At 43.3% G+C, this 18,713-nt stretch overlaps 1 protein-coding gene across 1 annotated transcript; it reads right to left on the bottom strand.

Annotated features, from left to right (window-relative positions):
- Window positions 1-7,817: 7,817 nt before the first annotated feature.
- On the bottom strand, window positions 7,818-17,877 carry LOC136672181 (myelin protein zero-like protein 2). The gene is made up of 4 exons (XM_066648182.1): window positions 17,812-17,877; window positions 8,527-8,687; window positions 8,222-8,432; window positions 7,818-8,020 (listed from the first exon to the last, which is right to left on the bottom strand). Exons 1-4 carry the CDS (start codon window positions 17,870-17,872, stop codon window positions 7,818-7,820), a joined length of 636 nt encoding a protein of 211 aa, XP_066504279.1. The 5' UTR covers window positions 17,873-17,877.
- Window positions 17,878-18,713: the final 836 nt, after the last annotated feature.

The following is an 18,713-nucleotide window of genomic DNA, read 5'->3' as shown; positions in this document are numbered from 1 at the left end:
ACCGCTGGGCTCAGCGAGGGTTTTTTAAACCCCAGATTCTTCAGGAGGTTTCCTCCAAGCAAACAGAACCGGGCCTTGCAGAGGGGTTCTGAACCAAACCTGCTGTGTGAAGTGGGGAGAGTGGACTCCTTTGACGAGTCTCTTTCCTTGTGCCATTTCAAAGGCAGCTTTGTTCCAGAGCGGTGTTCATTTTCCTCCAGAACAAGGCCGTCCCCTCTTCCTCGCTCCTTCTTTCCCGCTCCCTCCCTCTTTCTCTCTTCTTTTTTTCAGTCAGAACAGGCAATCACACAAAGTCATCCCCGTTGCCATGACTACGAACCGCCACTTCAACAGATTCCAGTCAGAGAGAGAAAGAGAGAGAGAAAGACACAGCCAGAGAGAAAGAGAGAGAGGGGGGGAGACAGGGAGAGAGAGAAAGTGTGAGAGATGAAGAGAGAGAGAGGGAGACAAATAAAGAGAGAGAGAGAGATAGAAAGAGAGAGAGGGAGAGAAATAAAGAGAGAGAGAGAAGAGAGAGGGATAAAGAGAGAGAGAGAAAGAGAGATGAGAGAGAGAGGGAGAGAAATAGAGAGAGAGAATGAGAAAGACAGAGAGAGAGAGAGAGAGAGAGAGAGAGAGAGAAATAGAGAGAGAAAGAGAAAGACGGAGAGAGAGAGAGAATACAAGAGGGAATCACTTCAATCTTCTCTGCTTCTTCATTTGAAGCAGAAATGCAGCCCCTCCTCTAAAACCCTCCAAACCTTTGCTTGCAGACGATAAAAAAACACTGCAGCAATTTAAAGTGAGATAGCATCCAGCACCTAGCAGCAGCGTCTGGATTATTTATTTTTATTTATTTATTTGCATCTCGCTGACGGTGCGCATTAATCAACCCAAAGCTAAAAGCTGCCTGCACTGCCAGAGTTCAGCTGCACTCCCCGAGGCCTGCACTTATAAAATCACCACTCAAACAAACAAACAGTCCTACAGCACCCCCTCTGTTCACCGCTACACAGCGGGTTCTCCCCGGCGCCGTGGGACACTTCTCTAGATACAGAACATTATCTGAGATCCCGGAGTCCTCACTGGCTTTAGTGTTCCTCCCACTGACAGTGTGTGTGTGTGTGTGTGTGTGTGTGTGTGTGTGTGTGTGTGTGTGTGTGTGTTGGTTTTTAGCTTTGGTAGTGTGTGTGTGTTGGTATTTAGCCTTGTTAGTGTGTGTGTGTGTGTGTTGGTATGTAGCCTTGTTAGTGTGTGTGTGTATGTTGGTATGTAGCCTTGTTAGTGTGTGTGTGTATGTTGGTATGTAGCCTTGTTAGTGTGTGTGTGTATGTTGGTATGTAGCCTTGTTAGTGTGTGTGTGTGTGTGTGTTGGTATTTAGCGAGAGGCAGTATTAACATGGAAAGGCATCGGCATCTTACGTTCGCGTGACGCTGGCACATGCCAGTGACATCGGCACCTTACGTACGGGTGACAGTGGCATCTATATTTTTTTTTTTTTTTAGTGACAGTGGCATCGATTTTTTTTTTTTTTGACAGTGGCATATGCCTCTGTTTTGCGCAAATGCCGATGACATTGACATCCGTTTTATGACACTGGCATATACTCCACTTCATTGTTGAACATCTGCCAGTGAGTTTAGCTAGCATTTGGATGTTTAAACTAGCTATATATTTAACTACTCAGTAAACAAGGAACGTCCCTGGACGTTCAAAATAGGTTTAAAAGTAGTCTGTCCGTCAAACACATATTTTAAACGTCAATGGACGTCCAAAATCCATCTTAATAAGTTAGTTAAGTGGTGACCAATCGATAACGTCAGTGGACGTCCAAAACGCGTTTTATACAAGTAATTTATTTCTGGACCAATTAATAACGTCAACGGACGTCCAAAATACGTCTAATACTCGTTTTTTCAATGTCTGTGCTTGGTCGTCTTTTCAACGTTCACTTTCAACCTTAAGAGAACGTTGATGGCAGTCATTACGTTATTTCAACGTCGAATCAACGGCTAATTGTTTACTGGGTAGCACACGTATGCTACTAGCATGTAAACGGACCAAACAAGTAACATGCTACAAACATAGTCATGTCACTGTGTTCATGGACAAGTGAACTACAAGTTCTTCCCAGTAAGGGGTATACGACACTCCTCAAACTCACCACTTTCAAGATGTCCACATACCACAATGCTGCCAAGCAACATTACTACTGGACTACTAGATTAATTAAAATGTCTTTATGGCACGTGAAGCTCTAATAGCCTTGTACAACACTGCATGTCAGATTCTTGAAAGCTGACGTTTCAACCAAGACAATGTATGACTTTCTGATGAAGGCTCATAATATGTGCTGACATCCAATTCTATTGACATATAATCCAGATTTCCCCTAAATTTCTCCTTTACAATAAAGCCCATTTGTTTATTTAATGACTTCTTTTTAAGTCTTTAACTTGTCCACAAAAACATGGCACTGTGAAAAGATCTGACAGAAAAAAGAATTCAACATTATGTAATTACTACTGAACATTTAGTTTAGCTGTACAAGTCATCAAAAGTCTACAAAAACAACAGATCATCAACAGCACATCATTTTTTAAGTTTTTAATCTCAATAATAAGACAATCATACTGATCACAAAGGAACATTTTGGCCATTAGTATTTCCTCAGCATTTATCAAAATAAATATACCATTATTAACATAGAAATTCAGATTAGAAACAGACTGCTTACTATTGCTAGCATCTTTAAAAAAAACAGAATACTTGAGATGTTTTTTAGAGATGTGGTCCTGGGTGCACTCATCACACTTTCTACAGAATGGACAAGTACTGTGAGCCTGGATGTCATGAAACAGACCATCAAGTGTTTTAAATGTGTGTCCTAAAAAGCAAAATAAATACAGGATAGAATTAAGGTATCAATGTTAACATGTCAGAGACTTGCAGCACCAGAACTCAGGCACACTAAACCTTATAGTATAGCCCTCTGCCACTTTTAATAGCATTCCTATACAGCATTCTATTGTATATTAGCAGTATAAAATGTATTTCCCATATATTACTGATAACCAGTGAACATGATACTACACGGCATTTAACATTACCTGTATAAAATAATATAAATAATAATGGTAGCTACACCACTATTTGTACTCATTTAATACGTAATAGTACAACACACCTACCATGCAATGTCCCCATATTGTTTTCTCGTTCTTCTTGAGAAAGACCTTTGGCCCCTAGATGATGCCAGTGTTCAATTTTCTGATTAGGCCTAGCAGGGTTGCTACCTCAATTTAAATTTGAAAATTTTAAAAAGTAATGTTTCATTTAATACACTGTCATATTAGATTTTCACTCTATATACACACACACATACATATACATACACACACACACACATTTATATATATATATATATAAATATATATATTACTGCCTCTCATGTTATCGCACGGCAGCATTGTGGTATGTCGACGTCTTAAAAGTGGTGGTTTTGAGGAGCGTCGTATACCCCTAACTGTGAAGAACTTTTAGTTCAATTGTCCATGAACACAGAGACAGTGGACTGTGTGCGAATAAGGGATGCTATGTTTGTAGCATGTCACATGTTTGGTCTGTATACATGCTAGTAGCATACGTGTGCTAGTTAAATATATAGCTAGTTTAAACATCCAAATGCTAGCTAAACTTAGTCTACTGGCAGATGTTCAACAATGAAGTGGAGTATATGTCAGTGTCATAAAACGGATGTCAATGTCATCGGCATTTGCGCAAAACAGAGGCATATGCCACTGTCAAAAAAAAATAAAAAATCGATGCCATTGGCACATGCCACTAAAAAAAAAAAAAATAGATGCCATTGGCACATGCCACTGTCACCAAAAAAAAAAAAATAGATGCCACTGTCACCCGTACGTAAGGTGCCGATGTTACTGGCATGTGCCAGTGTCACGCGAACGTAAGATGCCGATGCCTTTCCATGTTAATACCGCTACTGTATTTAGCCTTGTTATCGTGTGTGTGTGTGTGTGTGTGTGTGTGTGTGTGTGTGTGTTGGTATTTAGCCTTATTAGCGTGTGTGTGTGTTGGTTTTTAGCCTTGTTAGTGTGTGTGTGTTGGTATTTAGCCTTGTTAGCGTGTGTGTGTGTGTGTGTGTGTGTGTTGGTATTTAGCCTTGTTATCGTGTTTGTGTGTTGGTATTTAGCCTTGTTATCGTGTGTGTGTGTTGGTATTTAGCCTTGTTATTGTGTGTGTGTGTTGGTATTTAGCCTTGTTATCGTGTGTGTGTGTGTTGGTATTTAGCTTTGTTAGCGTGTGTGTGTGTGTTTGTGTTGGTATTTAGCCTGGTTAGTGTGTGTGTGTGTGTGTGTGTGTGTGTGTGTGTGTGTGTGTTGGTATTTAGACTTGTTAGTGTGTGTGTGTGTGTGTGTGTGTGTGTGTGTTGGTGTTTAGCCTTGTTAGTGTGTGTGTGTGTGTGTGTTGTATTTAGCTTTGTTAGTGTTGGTGTGTGTTGGTATTTAGCCTTGTTATCGTGTGTGTGTGTGTTGGTATTTAGCCTTGTTATCGTGTGTGTGTGTGTGTGTGTTGGTATTTAGCCTTGTTATCGTGTGTGTGTGTTAGTATTTAGCCTTGTTATCGTGTGTGTGTGTGTTGGTATTTAGCCTTGTTATCGTGTGTGTGTGTGTTGGTATTTAGCCTTGTTAGCGTGTGTGTGTGTGTTTGTGTTGGTATTTAGCCTGGTTAGTGTGTGTGTGTGTGTGTGTGTGTGTGTGTTGGTATTTAGACTTGTTAGTGTGTGTGTGTGTGTGTTGGTGTTTAGCCTTGTTAGTGTGTGTGTGTGTGTGTGTTGTATTTAGCTTTGTTAGTGTTGGTGTGTGTTGGTATTTAGCCTTGTTATCGTGTGTGTGTGTTGGTATTTAGCCTTGTTAGCGTGTGTGTGTGTGTGTGTTGGTATTTAGCCTTGTTAGCGTGTGTGTGTGTGTGTGTGTGTTGGTATTTAGACTTGTTCCAGTGACTGAGCAGAAATGATGGTAATTGAAGATGTTTTTATTTTATTGTAAGCCCCAGGACACTTTAATATTCACTCTTCAGAATTCAGCTGTTTTTTACTGAAGTGTGTTTAAATATTGGAAAGTTTTTAGTGAAAATAAATCCCCAAAATGTAGCAGTTCTCATTGGAGTGTAATATTTGGGTGAAGTGAGGGGGTAGAGCTGGGTATTTCTCCACTCTGAGCGGCGCAGCAGTGTTCTTCGAGACTGAATCTGTTTCTGAAAGTGGATTTATTTCCGTGATTAATTCACTGAAACTCAGCGCGGATGTTTATGGGAGTTATGAGCCAGCAACGACTTCAAGAAGAAATATATCCATTCAAAAACTGCAGTGTGTGGAGCAGAAAACAAATCACCATGAGGAATGGCAACACACACACACACAAAGCCGACTCAGCAGTTCTGCAGAGTGTGTTTCAGATGCTAATCTGGAGTTGTTGTTTCGGCTGGATTTCAACTGGAATAAAACTGATCCAGAACAGGCTTACATTCATGTACTAGCACTTTAGCCTTGTTACTGTGTGTGTGTACGTGTGTGTGCGTTTGTGTGTGGTGTTTAGTCTTTTTACTTTGTGTGCGTGTGTGCCTATGTGTGTGCGTTGGTGTGTGTGTGTGTATGTTTGTGTGTGTGCGTTTGTGTGTATGTATGTGTGTGTGTGGTGTTTAGTCTTTTTACTTTGTGTGTGTGTGTATGTGTGTGCCTGTGTGTGTGTGTGTGCGTTTGTGTGTGTGTGGTGTTTAGTCTTTTTACTTTGTGTGTGTGTGTGCGTTTGTGTGTGTGTGGTGTTTAGTCTTTTTACTTTGTGTGTGTGTGTGCGTTTGTGTGTGTGTGGTGTTTAGTCTTTTTACTTTGTGTTTGTGTGTGTGTGGTGTTTAGTCTTTTTACTTTGTGTTTGTGTGTGTGTGTGTGCGCGCGCGCGTGTGTGTGTGTGTGTGCGTTTGCTGACCATTTCCTTTCTGAAACTGCAGCATTCCACACACAGTCTCTTTAAACACAGTGTGTGAGAGAATTAGAGCACAATCTGCTTAAATATTTAATATCTACAAGAAGAAACCTGTAGAAGTAAACTGGTTCTACATACAGGAACATCTCCAAGAACCAGAATATAACAGTCATACACAACCTCTGTGGATTTATTTCACCTTATTTACATTCATTATTCTGAACAGAAAGAGCAGGATCACCCTCCTGCAGTGTGCAGTACCTCAGCCCTGCCAACAGGGGGCAGCATAACCCTACAGATGCGGTAATCCCCGCCCTGAACGGTAGAGTCCTGCCCTGGGGCTAATCCTGGACCTGCAGTGTTCATATCAGTTCAGTTTAATGAATAAATGAAAATTAAAAGTTAGAAATAAGAGTGACAAAACAATACAAATAAATCATACTTTAATGTTTGTTAATGTAACAATATCCCTGTCCTTTTGGACCGTTTCTATTGGTCCATTTATCAAAAGTCCATAAAAAGAGATACAGAGGGAAAATGACACTTTTGAAAAGAATTGATACTTAGTTTCTACAAATTGCTTAAAAATACAGTTTAAAGGTGTTAAAGATGAGTTAAAGGTGACATTCACAATTTAAATAAAACCCTGTGTATAAAGCTCTGAGTGTGTCTCCTCTCCATGTGCTGCTCTGCAGTCGGTTTGTGGTGGAAACCGCTCTAATGTGTTTACGAAGCCCCAGTGTCTGTAAATGGGTAAAAAAACAAAGTGTCTGGGTCCGGTGCTAGGCTTTCTCTCTCTCTGCTCACGGCAGAGAAACGCCATCTGGAGGTTTTTAGTCAACAGAGAGACTCCAAACGCTGAAAAGCACCAACTGAGATGAGGATGTTGCTCTATTCCTGCTCCATAGGGAGGTAACACCGACTTATTTTTTCTGTTACAGTTACATTACTTAAGGTGGGACTGACTCTAAATTCAGGAGAGCGCTAACTACATGAAAGTAAACACAGAGCAAAAGTGCTACAAAACTAAAACAGCTCGAGTTACACTTGAGTTTCTGTGGGAATTCAAACAGTGAATAAACACTTACAGACGAGTTACACTTCAGACACCAACAAGATACTGTCGCTTCTCACAGATGTCTCCTTTAACTAACAACACTCCTACATTAAAAACTAGCTTTGCATTTTAAGTGTCTTCCAAAAAGAGCTGAAGCCACAGTCTCACAGCTGTCACATGTAAGGCACAGAGCAGTGACCCCTGTGCCCCCAGCATCCAGCCTTCAGCCCCCAGCCCCCAGCCTGGTAAGGCTTTACTCTAGGTGTGGGAACATTGCTATGAGGATTTAATGGCAGCAACAAAAGCTTTAGATCAGCTACTGGTTAGTTCTGGTACTACAGCTCCTCTCAGAGGAACTGGACAGAGTTCCATCTCTCCAGAGAACACAGTTCTACTGTTCCACTCCACAGCCCAGTGCTGGGTGGTGTTATGGCCCTCCCCTGACTTTTAAGATTGTACACAGTGACTTTAGGCTCATGCGCAGCTGCTCCTGGGAGAATCAGCTCATTTTATAATTACCAGGTCCAAGCTATTGACTGTACACTCTGTAAATCTCTCTCTCTCTCTCTCTCTCTCTCTCTCTCTCTCTCTCTCTCTCTCTCTCTCTCTCTCTCTCCCCCAATCTCTCTCTTTCTCTTCTCTCTCTCTCTCTCTCTCTCTCTCTCTCTCTCTCTCTCTCTCTCTCTCTCTCTTTCTTTCTCTCCCCCAATCTCTCTCTTTCTCTCTCTCTCTGTCTCTCTCTCTCTCTCTCTCTCTCTCTCTCTATACCATCCCCCTCTCACCACAGTATTGGGTCCTTGTGTCTCCTGGGAACACTCCCCTCCCTCCCAATTCTCTCCATTCTCTCCATTCTTTCCATTCTCTCCATTCTCTCCATCTTTTGACATCTCCGTATGTACACCACTGCAGTCAGGATGAGAATCGTCAGCAGAACAGCGCCCCCAATGGCCACCGCCAAAATTACGATCTCAGAAAACGAGGCTGAAACGCAGAGAGAGAAAGCGTTATTCCTGCAACAACCCCCCCCCCCCCCCCTCTACTGACACTCACTGGCCACTTTATCAGAAACACCCCCTTCTACCAACACTCACTGGCCACTTTATCAGAAACACCCCCCCCCCCCCCACACACACACACACACACTGAAACTCACTGGCCACTTTATCAGAAACAGCTCCATACCTGAGGTGACGACCCGGAGCCGGACCTCTCCTACATTTCCGTGGACGTCAGGGGTGTTTTTGACCTGGCAGCTGAATGTCCCATTGAAGGTGAACTTGACGTTTTTGATTATGATGGACGCATCCCGAGACAAAATGTCCCCCGCCCACATCACCTTCTTTTGGAAGCGCCCTTCGGTCGGAGGGTAGGGCTTCTCGTGGTAATAGAACACCTGGAGAGGACAGAAGACACAGTGACCATTGCTGTCTCTGAGAGGGGGGTGTTTTTGATAAAGTGGCCAGTGAGCAGAAGAGAGGGGGCCCCACCGTCTCCTCCTGTCCTGGGCCGAGGGGCCGGAAGCTCCAGGACACAGTGAGGTAGCTGCGCCGGACCGGGGCGGAGCTGGAGAAAGAACACTTCAGCCTCACATCTGTCCCATTAACAGCTTCCACACTTCCCGCAGTGTACACACGCATAGCACACACTCCTACAGTGAGAGAGAGAGAGAGAGAGAGAGAGAGAGAGAAAGAACAGTGCTGCAGTGGCACTGACATGGTGGTGTTGTGTTAGTGTGTGTTGTGCTGGTGCGAGTGGATCAGACACAGCAGTGCTGCTGGAGTTTTTAAACCCCTCAGTGTCACTGCTGCACTGAGAACAGTCCACCGACCAAAAACATCCAGCCGACAGCGTCCTGTGTCACTGATGAAGGACTAGAGGACGACCGACACACACTGTGCAGCGACAGATGAGCTACTGTCTCTGACTTTACATCTACAAGGTGGACCAACGAGGGAGGAGTGTCTCACAGAGTGGACAGTGAGTGGACAGAGAGTGGACACAGGGATAAAGGCAATGTTGTGAAAATCTGGTTAACAGTAATTATGCAGAGTTGCCACGGCAACCCTGAGACCTCAGTGACCTGATGCTTATCTCCCACTTTTGGCTGTGGCCTATTTTTTTTTTTTTTCTGCATCCAGAGACTTCTTATCAGGGAACATTTAACTTCCTTTAAAATCCACACACACACACACACAGCACTCTTTCATCTCCACCAGAACATCCTCAGAACACAATATGTCTTTGTTTACCATTTCTGTCATTCCTCCAACTTTAGAAAATGGTATCACCTTCTGCTTTCCACAATCCCACAGTGGACAAGGGTCTTCAGCTGGTGGTACATATTCAATCACCCGTCCAGATCACTGAATTCAGGTGTTCTCTACTGGACTCTACTGGACTCTACTGATCTCTACTGGTCTCTACTGGACTCTACTGGACTCTACTGGACTCTACTGGTTTCTACTGCACTCTACTGGTCTCTACTGATCTCTACTGGACTCTACTGGACTTTACTGGTCTCTACTGGACTCTACTGGACTCTACTGGACTCTACTGCACTCTGCTGGTCTCTATTGATCTCTACTGATCTCTACTGGACTCTACTGGACTTTACTGGTCTCTACTGGACTCTACTGGACTCTACTGGACTCTACTGGTCTCTACTGATCTCTACTGGACTCTACTGGACTTTACTGTTCTCTACTGGTCTCTACTGATCTCTACTAGACTCTACTGGTCTCTACGGATCTCTACTGGACTCTACTGGACTCTACTGGACTTTACCGTTCTCTACTGGTCTCCTGGACTCTACTGATCTCTACTAGACTCTACTGGACTCTACTGGTCTCTACTGATCTTTACTAGACTCTACTGTTCTCTACTGGACTCTACTGGTCTATACTGGACTCTACTGGTCTCTACTGATCTTTACTAGACTCTACTGTTCTCTACTGGTCTCTACTGGTCTCTACTGGACTCTACTGGTCTCTGCTGGACTCTACTGATCTCTACTGATCTCTGCTGGACTCTACTGGGCTCTACTGGACTCTACTGATCTCTACTGGACTCTACTGGTCTCTACTGGACTCTACTGGACTCTACTGATCTCTACTAGCCTCTACTGGACTCTACTGGACTTTACTGTTCTCTACTGGACTTTACTGTTCTCTACTGGTCTCTACTGGACTCTACTGATCTCTACTAGACTCTACTGGACTCTACTGGTCTCTACTGGACTCTACTGGTCTCTACTGATCTTTACTAGACTCTACTGTTCTCTACTGGACTCTACTGGACTCTACTGGTCTCTACTGGACTCTACTGGTCTCTGCTGGACTCTACTGATCTCTGCTGGACTCTACTGGTCTCTTCTGGACTCTACTGGACTCTACTGATCTCTACTGGACTCTACTGGACTCTACTGGTCTCTACTGGACTCTACTGGACTCTACTGGACTCTACTGATCTCTACTAGCCTCTACTGGACTCTACTGGTCTCTACTGGTCTCTACTGGACTCTACTGGAATCTACTGGAATCTACCGGACTCTACCGGACTCTACCGGTCTCTACTGGACTCTACTGATCTCTACTGGACTCTACTGGACTCTACTGGTCTCTACCGGACTCTACCGGACTCTACTGATCTCTACTAGACTCTACTGGACTCTACTGATCTCTACTGGACTCTACTGGTCTCTACTAGACTCTACTGATCTCTACTAGACTCTACTGGACTCTACTGATCTCTACTAGACTCTACTGGACTCTAGTGGTCTCTACTGATCTCTACTGGACTCTACTGGTCTCTACTGATCTCTACCGGACTCTACCAGACTCTACCGGTCTCTACTGGTCTCTACTGATCTCTACTGATCTCTACTAGACTCTACTGGACTCTACTGGTCTCTACTGATCTCTACTGGACTCTTCTGGTCTCTACTGGACTCTACTGGTCTCTACTGATCTCTACTGGACTCTTCTGGTCTCTACTGATCGCTACTGGACTCTACTGATCTCTACTGGTCTCTACTCACCTCTACTGAAATCTACCGGACTCTACTGGTCTCTACTGATCTCTACTGATCTCTACCAGACTCTACCGGACTCTACCAAACTCTGCCGGTCTCTACTGGACTCTACTGATCTCTACTGGACTCTACTGGACTCTACCGGACTTTACTGATCTCTACTAGACTCTACTGGACTCTACTGATCTCTACTGGACTCTACTGGTCTCTACTAGACTCTACTGATCTCTACTAGACTCTACTGGACTCTACTGATCTCTACTAGACTCTACTGGACTCTAGTGGTCTCTACTGATCTCTACTGGACTCTACTGGTCTCTACTGATCTCTACCGGACTCTACCGGACTCTACAGGACTCTACTGGTTTCTACTGGTCTCTACTGATCTCTAGTAGACTCCACTGGACTCTACTGGTCTCTACTGGCCTCTACTAGACTCTACTGATCTCTACTGGACTCTACTGATCTCTACTGAACTCTACTGGACTCTACTGGTCTCTACTCACCTCTACTGAAATCTACCGGACTCTACCGGACTCTACTGGACTCTACTGGTCTCTACTGATCTCTACTGGACTCTACTGGACTCTACTGGACTCTACTTGACTCTACTAGACTCTACTGGTCTCTACTGATCTCTATTGGTCTCTACTGATCTCTACTGGTCTCTACCAATCTCTACTAGACTCTACTGGTCTCTACTGACCTCTACTGACCTCTACTGGTCTCTACTGGTCTCTACTGGTCTCTAATAGACTCTACTGGACTCTACTTGACTCTACTAGACTCTACTGGTCTCTACTGATCTCTATTGGTCTCTACTGATCTCTACTGGTCTCTACTGATCTCTACTAGACTCTACTGGTCTCTACTGACCTCTACTGGTCTCTACTGATCTCTACTGGACTCTACTGGTCTCTACTGATCTCTATTGGTCTCTACTGATCTCTACTGGTCTCTACTGATCTCTACTAGACTCTACTGGTCTCTACTGACCTCTACTGGTCTCTACTGATCTCTACTGGACTCTACTGGTCTCTACTGATCTCTGCTAGACTCTTCCAGACTCTACTGGTTTCTAGTGATCTCTACTAGACTCTACTGGACTCTATTGGTCTCTACTGTTGTTGTTGTTGTTTGGGACTGAACACAGCTCCGTCATCAGTTCAGACAGATCAGTAGAGTTTGTTCCTTCCTTGTTGCAGCGTCCAGCTCTCGCTGGATTCTTTCATCGGCCACCAATCCAAGGAGCGTTTGAACCTCTTCAAAAGACCATGGCGTAATTTTATGAGCTGCCGTCATGAGTCGGACAAAAACAAACGTGATCTCTGCTGCAGCTGGAGATTTTACAGATGGAGAGTTGGTGCTGGACGTCTGCGTTGCGTGGCGTAGAGTGACAACTCTCTCTGGACAATCAGCGCTCTGCAAGGTTTACACTCCACGGTTTAGTCCCTACTCGACTCGCTCTGAACCACGAGAGAACAGCCACTAAACAAGAACCCGCTTCCAGAACCAGGACCTGATTCACCTGGTGGAGGTGTGTTGAGGCGAGTCCATGCAGTGTGGGCTAATCCAGAACCTGACCTCACCCATGCCTGCCATCAAATCCTCACAGCAATGTTCCAGCATGTGATGTAAGGAACCACCAGAAGGGATTGTGTCAGTAAGCTGTGATTTATAATAATCATAGAGAGTCTAAACATCTACACGAGGATTAGAGCTGCCTCTCCGTTCACAGCGGATAGCGGCGTGAAATTGAAAAGCCTCCGTGTCGCTGTGGTAATTAACTCTAATTAGTATTCAATGGGTGATAATGAATATTCATGAGGTAAATACCAGCCTCATCCACAAATGATGGTTAGACGATAACCACGCAATACACATTGATAATTACTACATTCAGAGAGAACAGGGTCAGATTATTCAGATTATACACCAGTGCACGAGTATTTACACACTTCATCGCGCTGCTCATACAGCCATGGATTACACAGAGAGACACACAGAGACACAGACACACAGAGAGAGACACAGAGAGACACAGAGAGAGACACAGAGACACAGAGAGAGACACACAGAGAGAGACACACAGAGAGAAACACAGAGAGACACAGAGAAAGACAGAGAGACGCAGAGAGACACACAGACACACAGAGAGAGACACAGACACACAGAGAGACACACAGAGAGAAACACAGAGAGACACACAGAGAGAGACAGAGAGACGCAGAGAGACACACAGAGACACAGACACACAGAGAGAGACACAGAGAGACAGAGAGAGAGTGACACAGAGACAGAGAGAGACACACAGAGACAGAGAGAGACACAGAGAAAGAGAGAAACAGGTAAATATCTCTTTAGTGGCCACTTTATCAGAAACACTCCCTCTGCCCCGCCCCCAGACCGGACCCCGGTGAGTGCTGGTGGAGCGCTGGACTGACCACGGATGATCTCCGTATTAAAGAGGATTATGGAGGTGGAGCTGAGCACACACTTATACACACACACACACACACACACACACACACACACATATACACACACACTTATATACACATACACGCACACACACACACACACAACACACACAAACACACACACAGTCCTCCATAACTCTACCACACTTCCCCAAAGCTTTGTGGAGATACTACACTAACTGCCAGAACATTGCTGTGAGGATTACATGGCATTCGGCTGCTGGTAGGTGACTCTGGCACCAGAGCTCATCCCAGCGGAAAAGTATCTCTACAGAACTCTAGAGGTCACTAAAGAGAACACAGTTCCAGCCCCATGTGCAGCTGCTCCACACTGTTCCATTCATGAGACAGTGTCGTAGTGTGAACTACAGCTGAGTCTGTGGCTATCTGCATCACTTCAGGACCCTCCTGGACCTCTGCCTGAAAATGAACTCACAACTCACACCCAGTGTGTTTGTGTGTGTATGTGTGTGTGTGTATGTGTATATGTGTGTGTGTGTGTGTGCACATAAGTGTGTGTATGTATATATAAGTTTGTGTGTGTGTGTGTGTAGAAGTTGGTCTACAGTAGCTCATTCCTGTGGAGAGTTTAAACTAACCCAGGCGTTATTTTCCAATCTCTTGGCGTGTGACTGTTCTGCTGCTGATGTTACCACAGTTTCTGCTGAAAGGTCCTCATCCTGTTCCACCTCACACCCCACCATCACTGTCTGCACCGCCCCTCCCTCTCTCTACACTTGTCTGAACACTGCTGCCACAGTTTGATGGCATTGCACCTCACAGAAGCATTAGTGGAGTTACCTGAGAGCTCCATCACTCCAGAGGACCCAGGCTGTGTATGTGTCTCTGGCTGGACATAGACGGGTCCTGACCACATCTGGGTCCAGATCATAGTTTAATCCAGAGATTACAGCCACATCTGGACCAGTTATCCGTCCAAATCACAGACACACAACCCAGAGCACTGTGTCTGGTACTCAGACATTTTTATGTAATACACTTCACACAGCAATGTTTTCATATCATCATGGGGACATCGGGTCCCCACAAACCACCTAGATAAATTTATTCATACATTTACAAATACACACCAGGTCTCACTCTCTCTCTCTCTCTCTCTCTCTCTCGCCCTCTCTCTTGCGCTTACTCTCTCTCTCTCTCTCTCTCTCTCACACACACACACACATCTCGCACTTGTTGCTTCAAAGATGATTCAGACAGAAATAGACTGAAACACACTCACACACTCAGTTTACAGTGTGTGGGTGTGTGTGTGAGTGTGTGCATGTGTGTGTCTCACTGTCCATAAGTAAGACAGAGGTGGCCACCCTCTATAAAGGAGCCCCAGGCCACACCCACTGTGTGATTACTCCCAGTGTGATCTGCTCCTCTAGCGCTATCACAGCTAATCCAATTTTCCACACTGAGCCAAGGTCACTGCCCACCACTGTTGTGAGGAGTGGTGGGGGGGGGGGGGGGGGAGTTTAACTCCCATCATGCTTTGCTCCACCACCACAGGCCATCTGTGCTTCAATACTAAATGCTAAAATATCATTTATTCCAAACATGAGACTTACATAAGGGCCTCGTCCTCAGGTCTGCGTCCGCACCAATGAGTCCCCTTTTATTTTCAGACTTGAACTCTGTGAGTATTTAATGGCAAACTGCCACAGAAACATTAGTGAGGTTGGGTTCCACTGTTCCACTGCCCAGTTTTGGAGGAGGCCTTATACCCTCCTGGCGTTGGGAGCAGAGCTCCTGGGCGTGTGGTTCTCGAATGGTGTTCCTTCCTGTGCATCCCCTAGGGTTATCCACTGCACTGTTCAAGCGAGTGTCCTTGACTCTGTAGAAAACGCAGTTACTGTGATCCCCCCTTAAATCTCCGTGGGAAGTTTGTGCATAGTGTAAGACAGACCTGAAGCATCCAGAGCCGATCTGATCGTGTAAAAGCCAGTTATGGGAAGAGGGTGGCGAAAGGAAGACTCTCTCAGCGGAAGCAAATTAAAAGAGTGGAAGCAGAAGACAATGCGCCGCTGGCACGACATTTACAAACCCTGGAAAGCCATTAAATTTCACTCAGACGGAACGTACAGTACGACAGGAAGCTCTGCACAGACAGATAACCCTGACCCCACCGCAGCGGACATGGTGAAGACCACTGACACGAAGCTTCTCTTATAACAGCAGCACGGACGAGGTACACAGACCATGTACTGAATTAAAGGACAGATTCACAAAGTAAAAGTCCTCATTTAGATTTTGTCTCGAGTAAAAGTGGGAAAGTATTGGTCGTCAAAAGTTCTGAAGTATCAAGAGTATCATGATTCATCACGGCTCTAACGTCCTGGTGTCGTTTCTGTAACAAGACTCTGGTTAATCACCTCATTTCAGATAAAAACACTTCAGAGTCTCTACAGTGTCATTAATGACTCTGTCACTGATCTCTATTAAAAGTGTCATAAAGAATAAAGGACTGAAACACACTGTGTCCATCAGGTAGAACCCAGCTGCTGTGGAGTTACGGATTGTGAACAGTTTTGGGTTAAGGTTCATCAGCAGCTCAGTTACAGTGTAATTTTAATAAAACCCTAATCACTGCAGGACTTTGTTCAGAAACAAACCAAAGCAGGGACAGAGTTGAGTGTAAATTCACAGAGAAGATGTGTGACGAGGCCAGGTTCAGATTCTCCTCCTCTGTCCACTGGTGCTGGACTCTGCTGCACTGACATTGACCTGGAGAGGAGCTCTGTCTGGGCCCAGCCTCTTTAACACAGTGCTGGAACCAGATTGGTGCATTACGCTCTTCTTTAGTTTAGAAATGTACACTTTTGTTCACCGCAGGAGACACAAGTAACGACAGGTTTCTCTGAAAGTAGTGGTGGTTGAGTCCTGCGCTGTACGCCGTAGTGTCCTCCTCATCCACTTCACCTTCAGAAGCAGATGGTGGTGGATTACCCCGTTATTTGCATCCAGTGTGACTTTTGTTTAAAAAACAAAGATTAGAGAATACATTTCCCAATGACCTCTTTTTCACAACTAACACTGGACGAGAACGAAATAAAATAAATTTTTTAAAAACAAGAACAATGACAAAATGTTTTCCACTTTTCATCAACAAATAAATCCCACACAAACGTGTAAAAAACTGATAAACAACTCGTTATATCCGACTAAGAACATCAGGGCAACAAGAGCGGCTCGACCAATCAGTGAACAGTTCAATTCTTTAAGATTCACTCATAACACGAGACCCATGCCTCTGTCCCAGATGTTCAACAGTGCGCAGGCTTCAGGCTCTAAATTTATTCATAAAAATATATATAATATTAACTTGTTCAGCCAAAACTTTGGAAATCTTGTGTTTGTGTTTTGTCGTTTAAACAAACACTGAGAGAATAAACAAATCACAGACCCTTCTTTTACTGCTTTTTGAAAAATGTCCCAACTTTTCTGGAAATGTGTTTATAATATTACTGTACTACTGTAAGCATTACATTATTTACAATAACAGTGTAATATCACTACAGTACTGTAAATAAAAAGTGTAATATCACTACAGTGCTGTTAATAACTGTGTAATATCACTACAGTACTCTTAATAACAATTTAATATGACTACAGTGCTGTTAATAACAGTGTAATGTCACTACAGTATTCTTAATAACAGTGTAATATGACTACACTACTGTTAATAACTGTGTAATATCACTACAGTACTCTTAATAACAATGTAATATGACTACAGTACTCTTAATAATAGTGTAATATCACTGCAGTACTGTTAATAACCGTGTAATATCACTACAATACGCTTAATAATAGTGTAATGTGACTACACTACTCTTAATAATAGTGCCATTTTAATACAGTACGGTTAATAATACTACACTATTCACAATAATGGTGTAATATCACTACAGTACTGCTAATAACATGGTATTATTAGTGTGCTAATGAAAATAACAGTGTAATATTAATGCACTACTGTCAATAGTACACTGTTAGTTCACTCTTTTCAATATGAATGTACTATTCCTACATTTTTAACAGTAACACTAATCTTTCATCAATTTTACTACATTAAAAATACCTAGTGGGTAATACATCAACAATAAACTATTGTTACTACATTACAAACAATACCATTTCTAATCAGTATACCATTATAAACAGGCAGTAACTTTTACAATAATAACAACAGTCAACCAACACACTCTGCTCTACTCTGAGCTGGCGTCTGTTTTTCTCTTTATAAAACTCACCTGAAATGTGCAGGTACAGCAGGAGAACTAGGAGCGACTGGAGAGCCAGGTTCACACACATGTTGAAAGTTTTGGAGTGTGTGTGTGTGTGTGTGTGTTCGTTTGTGTTTGGATTCCAGGCTCTGAACACCTGGAGCTAAGCCCGCCCAGTCAGTTGGGATTGGCTAGTGGTGACCATGCCCACAGTTCAATGATTGGCCATTATTTTTTCATTCATAGCCCAGGAGACAGAGCACTCCTGGCCAATCAAACAAAACTAGGCGGGGCTTATTCTTACACAGAGTGATTCAATGCATTTTTAACAAAATAAATGTAATCCTAAAACATAAGTAATGTGTTAAAACCTATTTAAAATATAGATAAAAATATATAGAAAAAATATATATATATAATATATTCTTTTAATAATATATTATTTAATGTAATCGTATTATTTTAATTAGTCTCTGTAATAACCATGTCATAACTAAGTTATAATAGTGTAATAATTGTATAATGTAAGTGAAAATACAGATCTTTTACAGAATTAACCAAACAAATAGAAATATATACAAATAGAATTAATAAACAGAGCAATCTCCCAGCAGCCCTTTGACAGCCAGGATGTGTCTCCACCAGGTGGCGCTAAAGGACTATTTTGTGTCAAATAAAACAAAACCAATCTAATGTCTTTAATGAAACGAGAAACCAAATTCACAGCTTAATACCATTTAAAAAAAAGGAAAACAAAAGAGACAAACAGAAATATCTAAAGAACAGAGAGAATCAGATGAAGGTGTGAGGTTCTGAAGAAGCCCAAGTTCAAGAGAAACACTGTGTCGCTGCAGAGGGAACATTCTTTTGGATTTTTTAAAATGTATTTTAAAACACTGCAGAATGGTTTCTATTCCATTAAAAAGCTC

Source organism: Hoplias malabaricus, chromosome 1, assembly GCF_029633855.1.
Source record: "Hoplias malabaricus isolate fHopMal1 chromosome 1, fHopMal1.hap1, whole genome shotgun sequence".
NCBI lineage: Eukaryota > Metazoa > Chordata > Actinopteri > Characiformes > Erythrinidae > Hoplias > Hoplias malabaricus.
The sequence above is the reverse complement of the archived record's forward strand: the minus strand, read 5'-3'. Positions and strand labels throughout refer to the sequence as shown.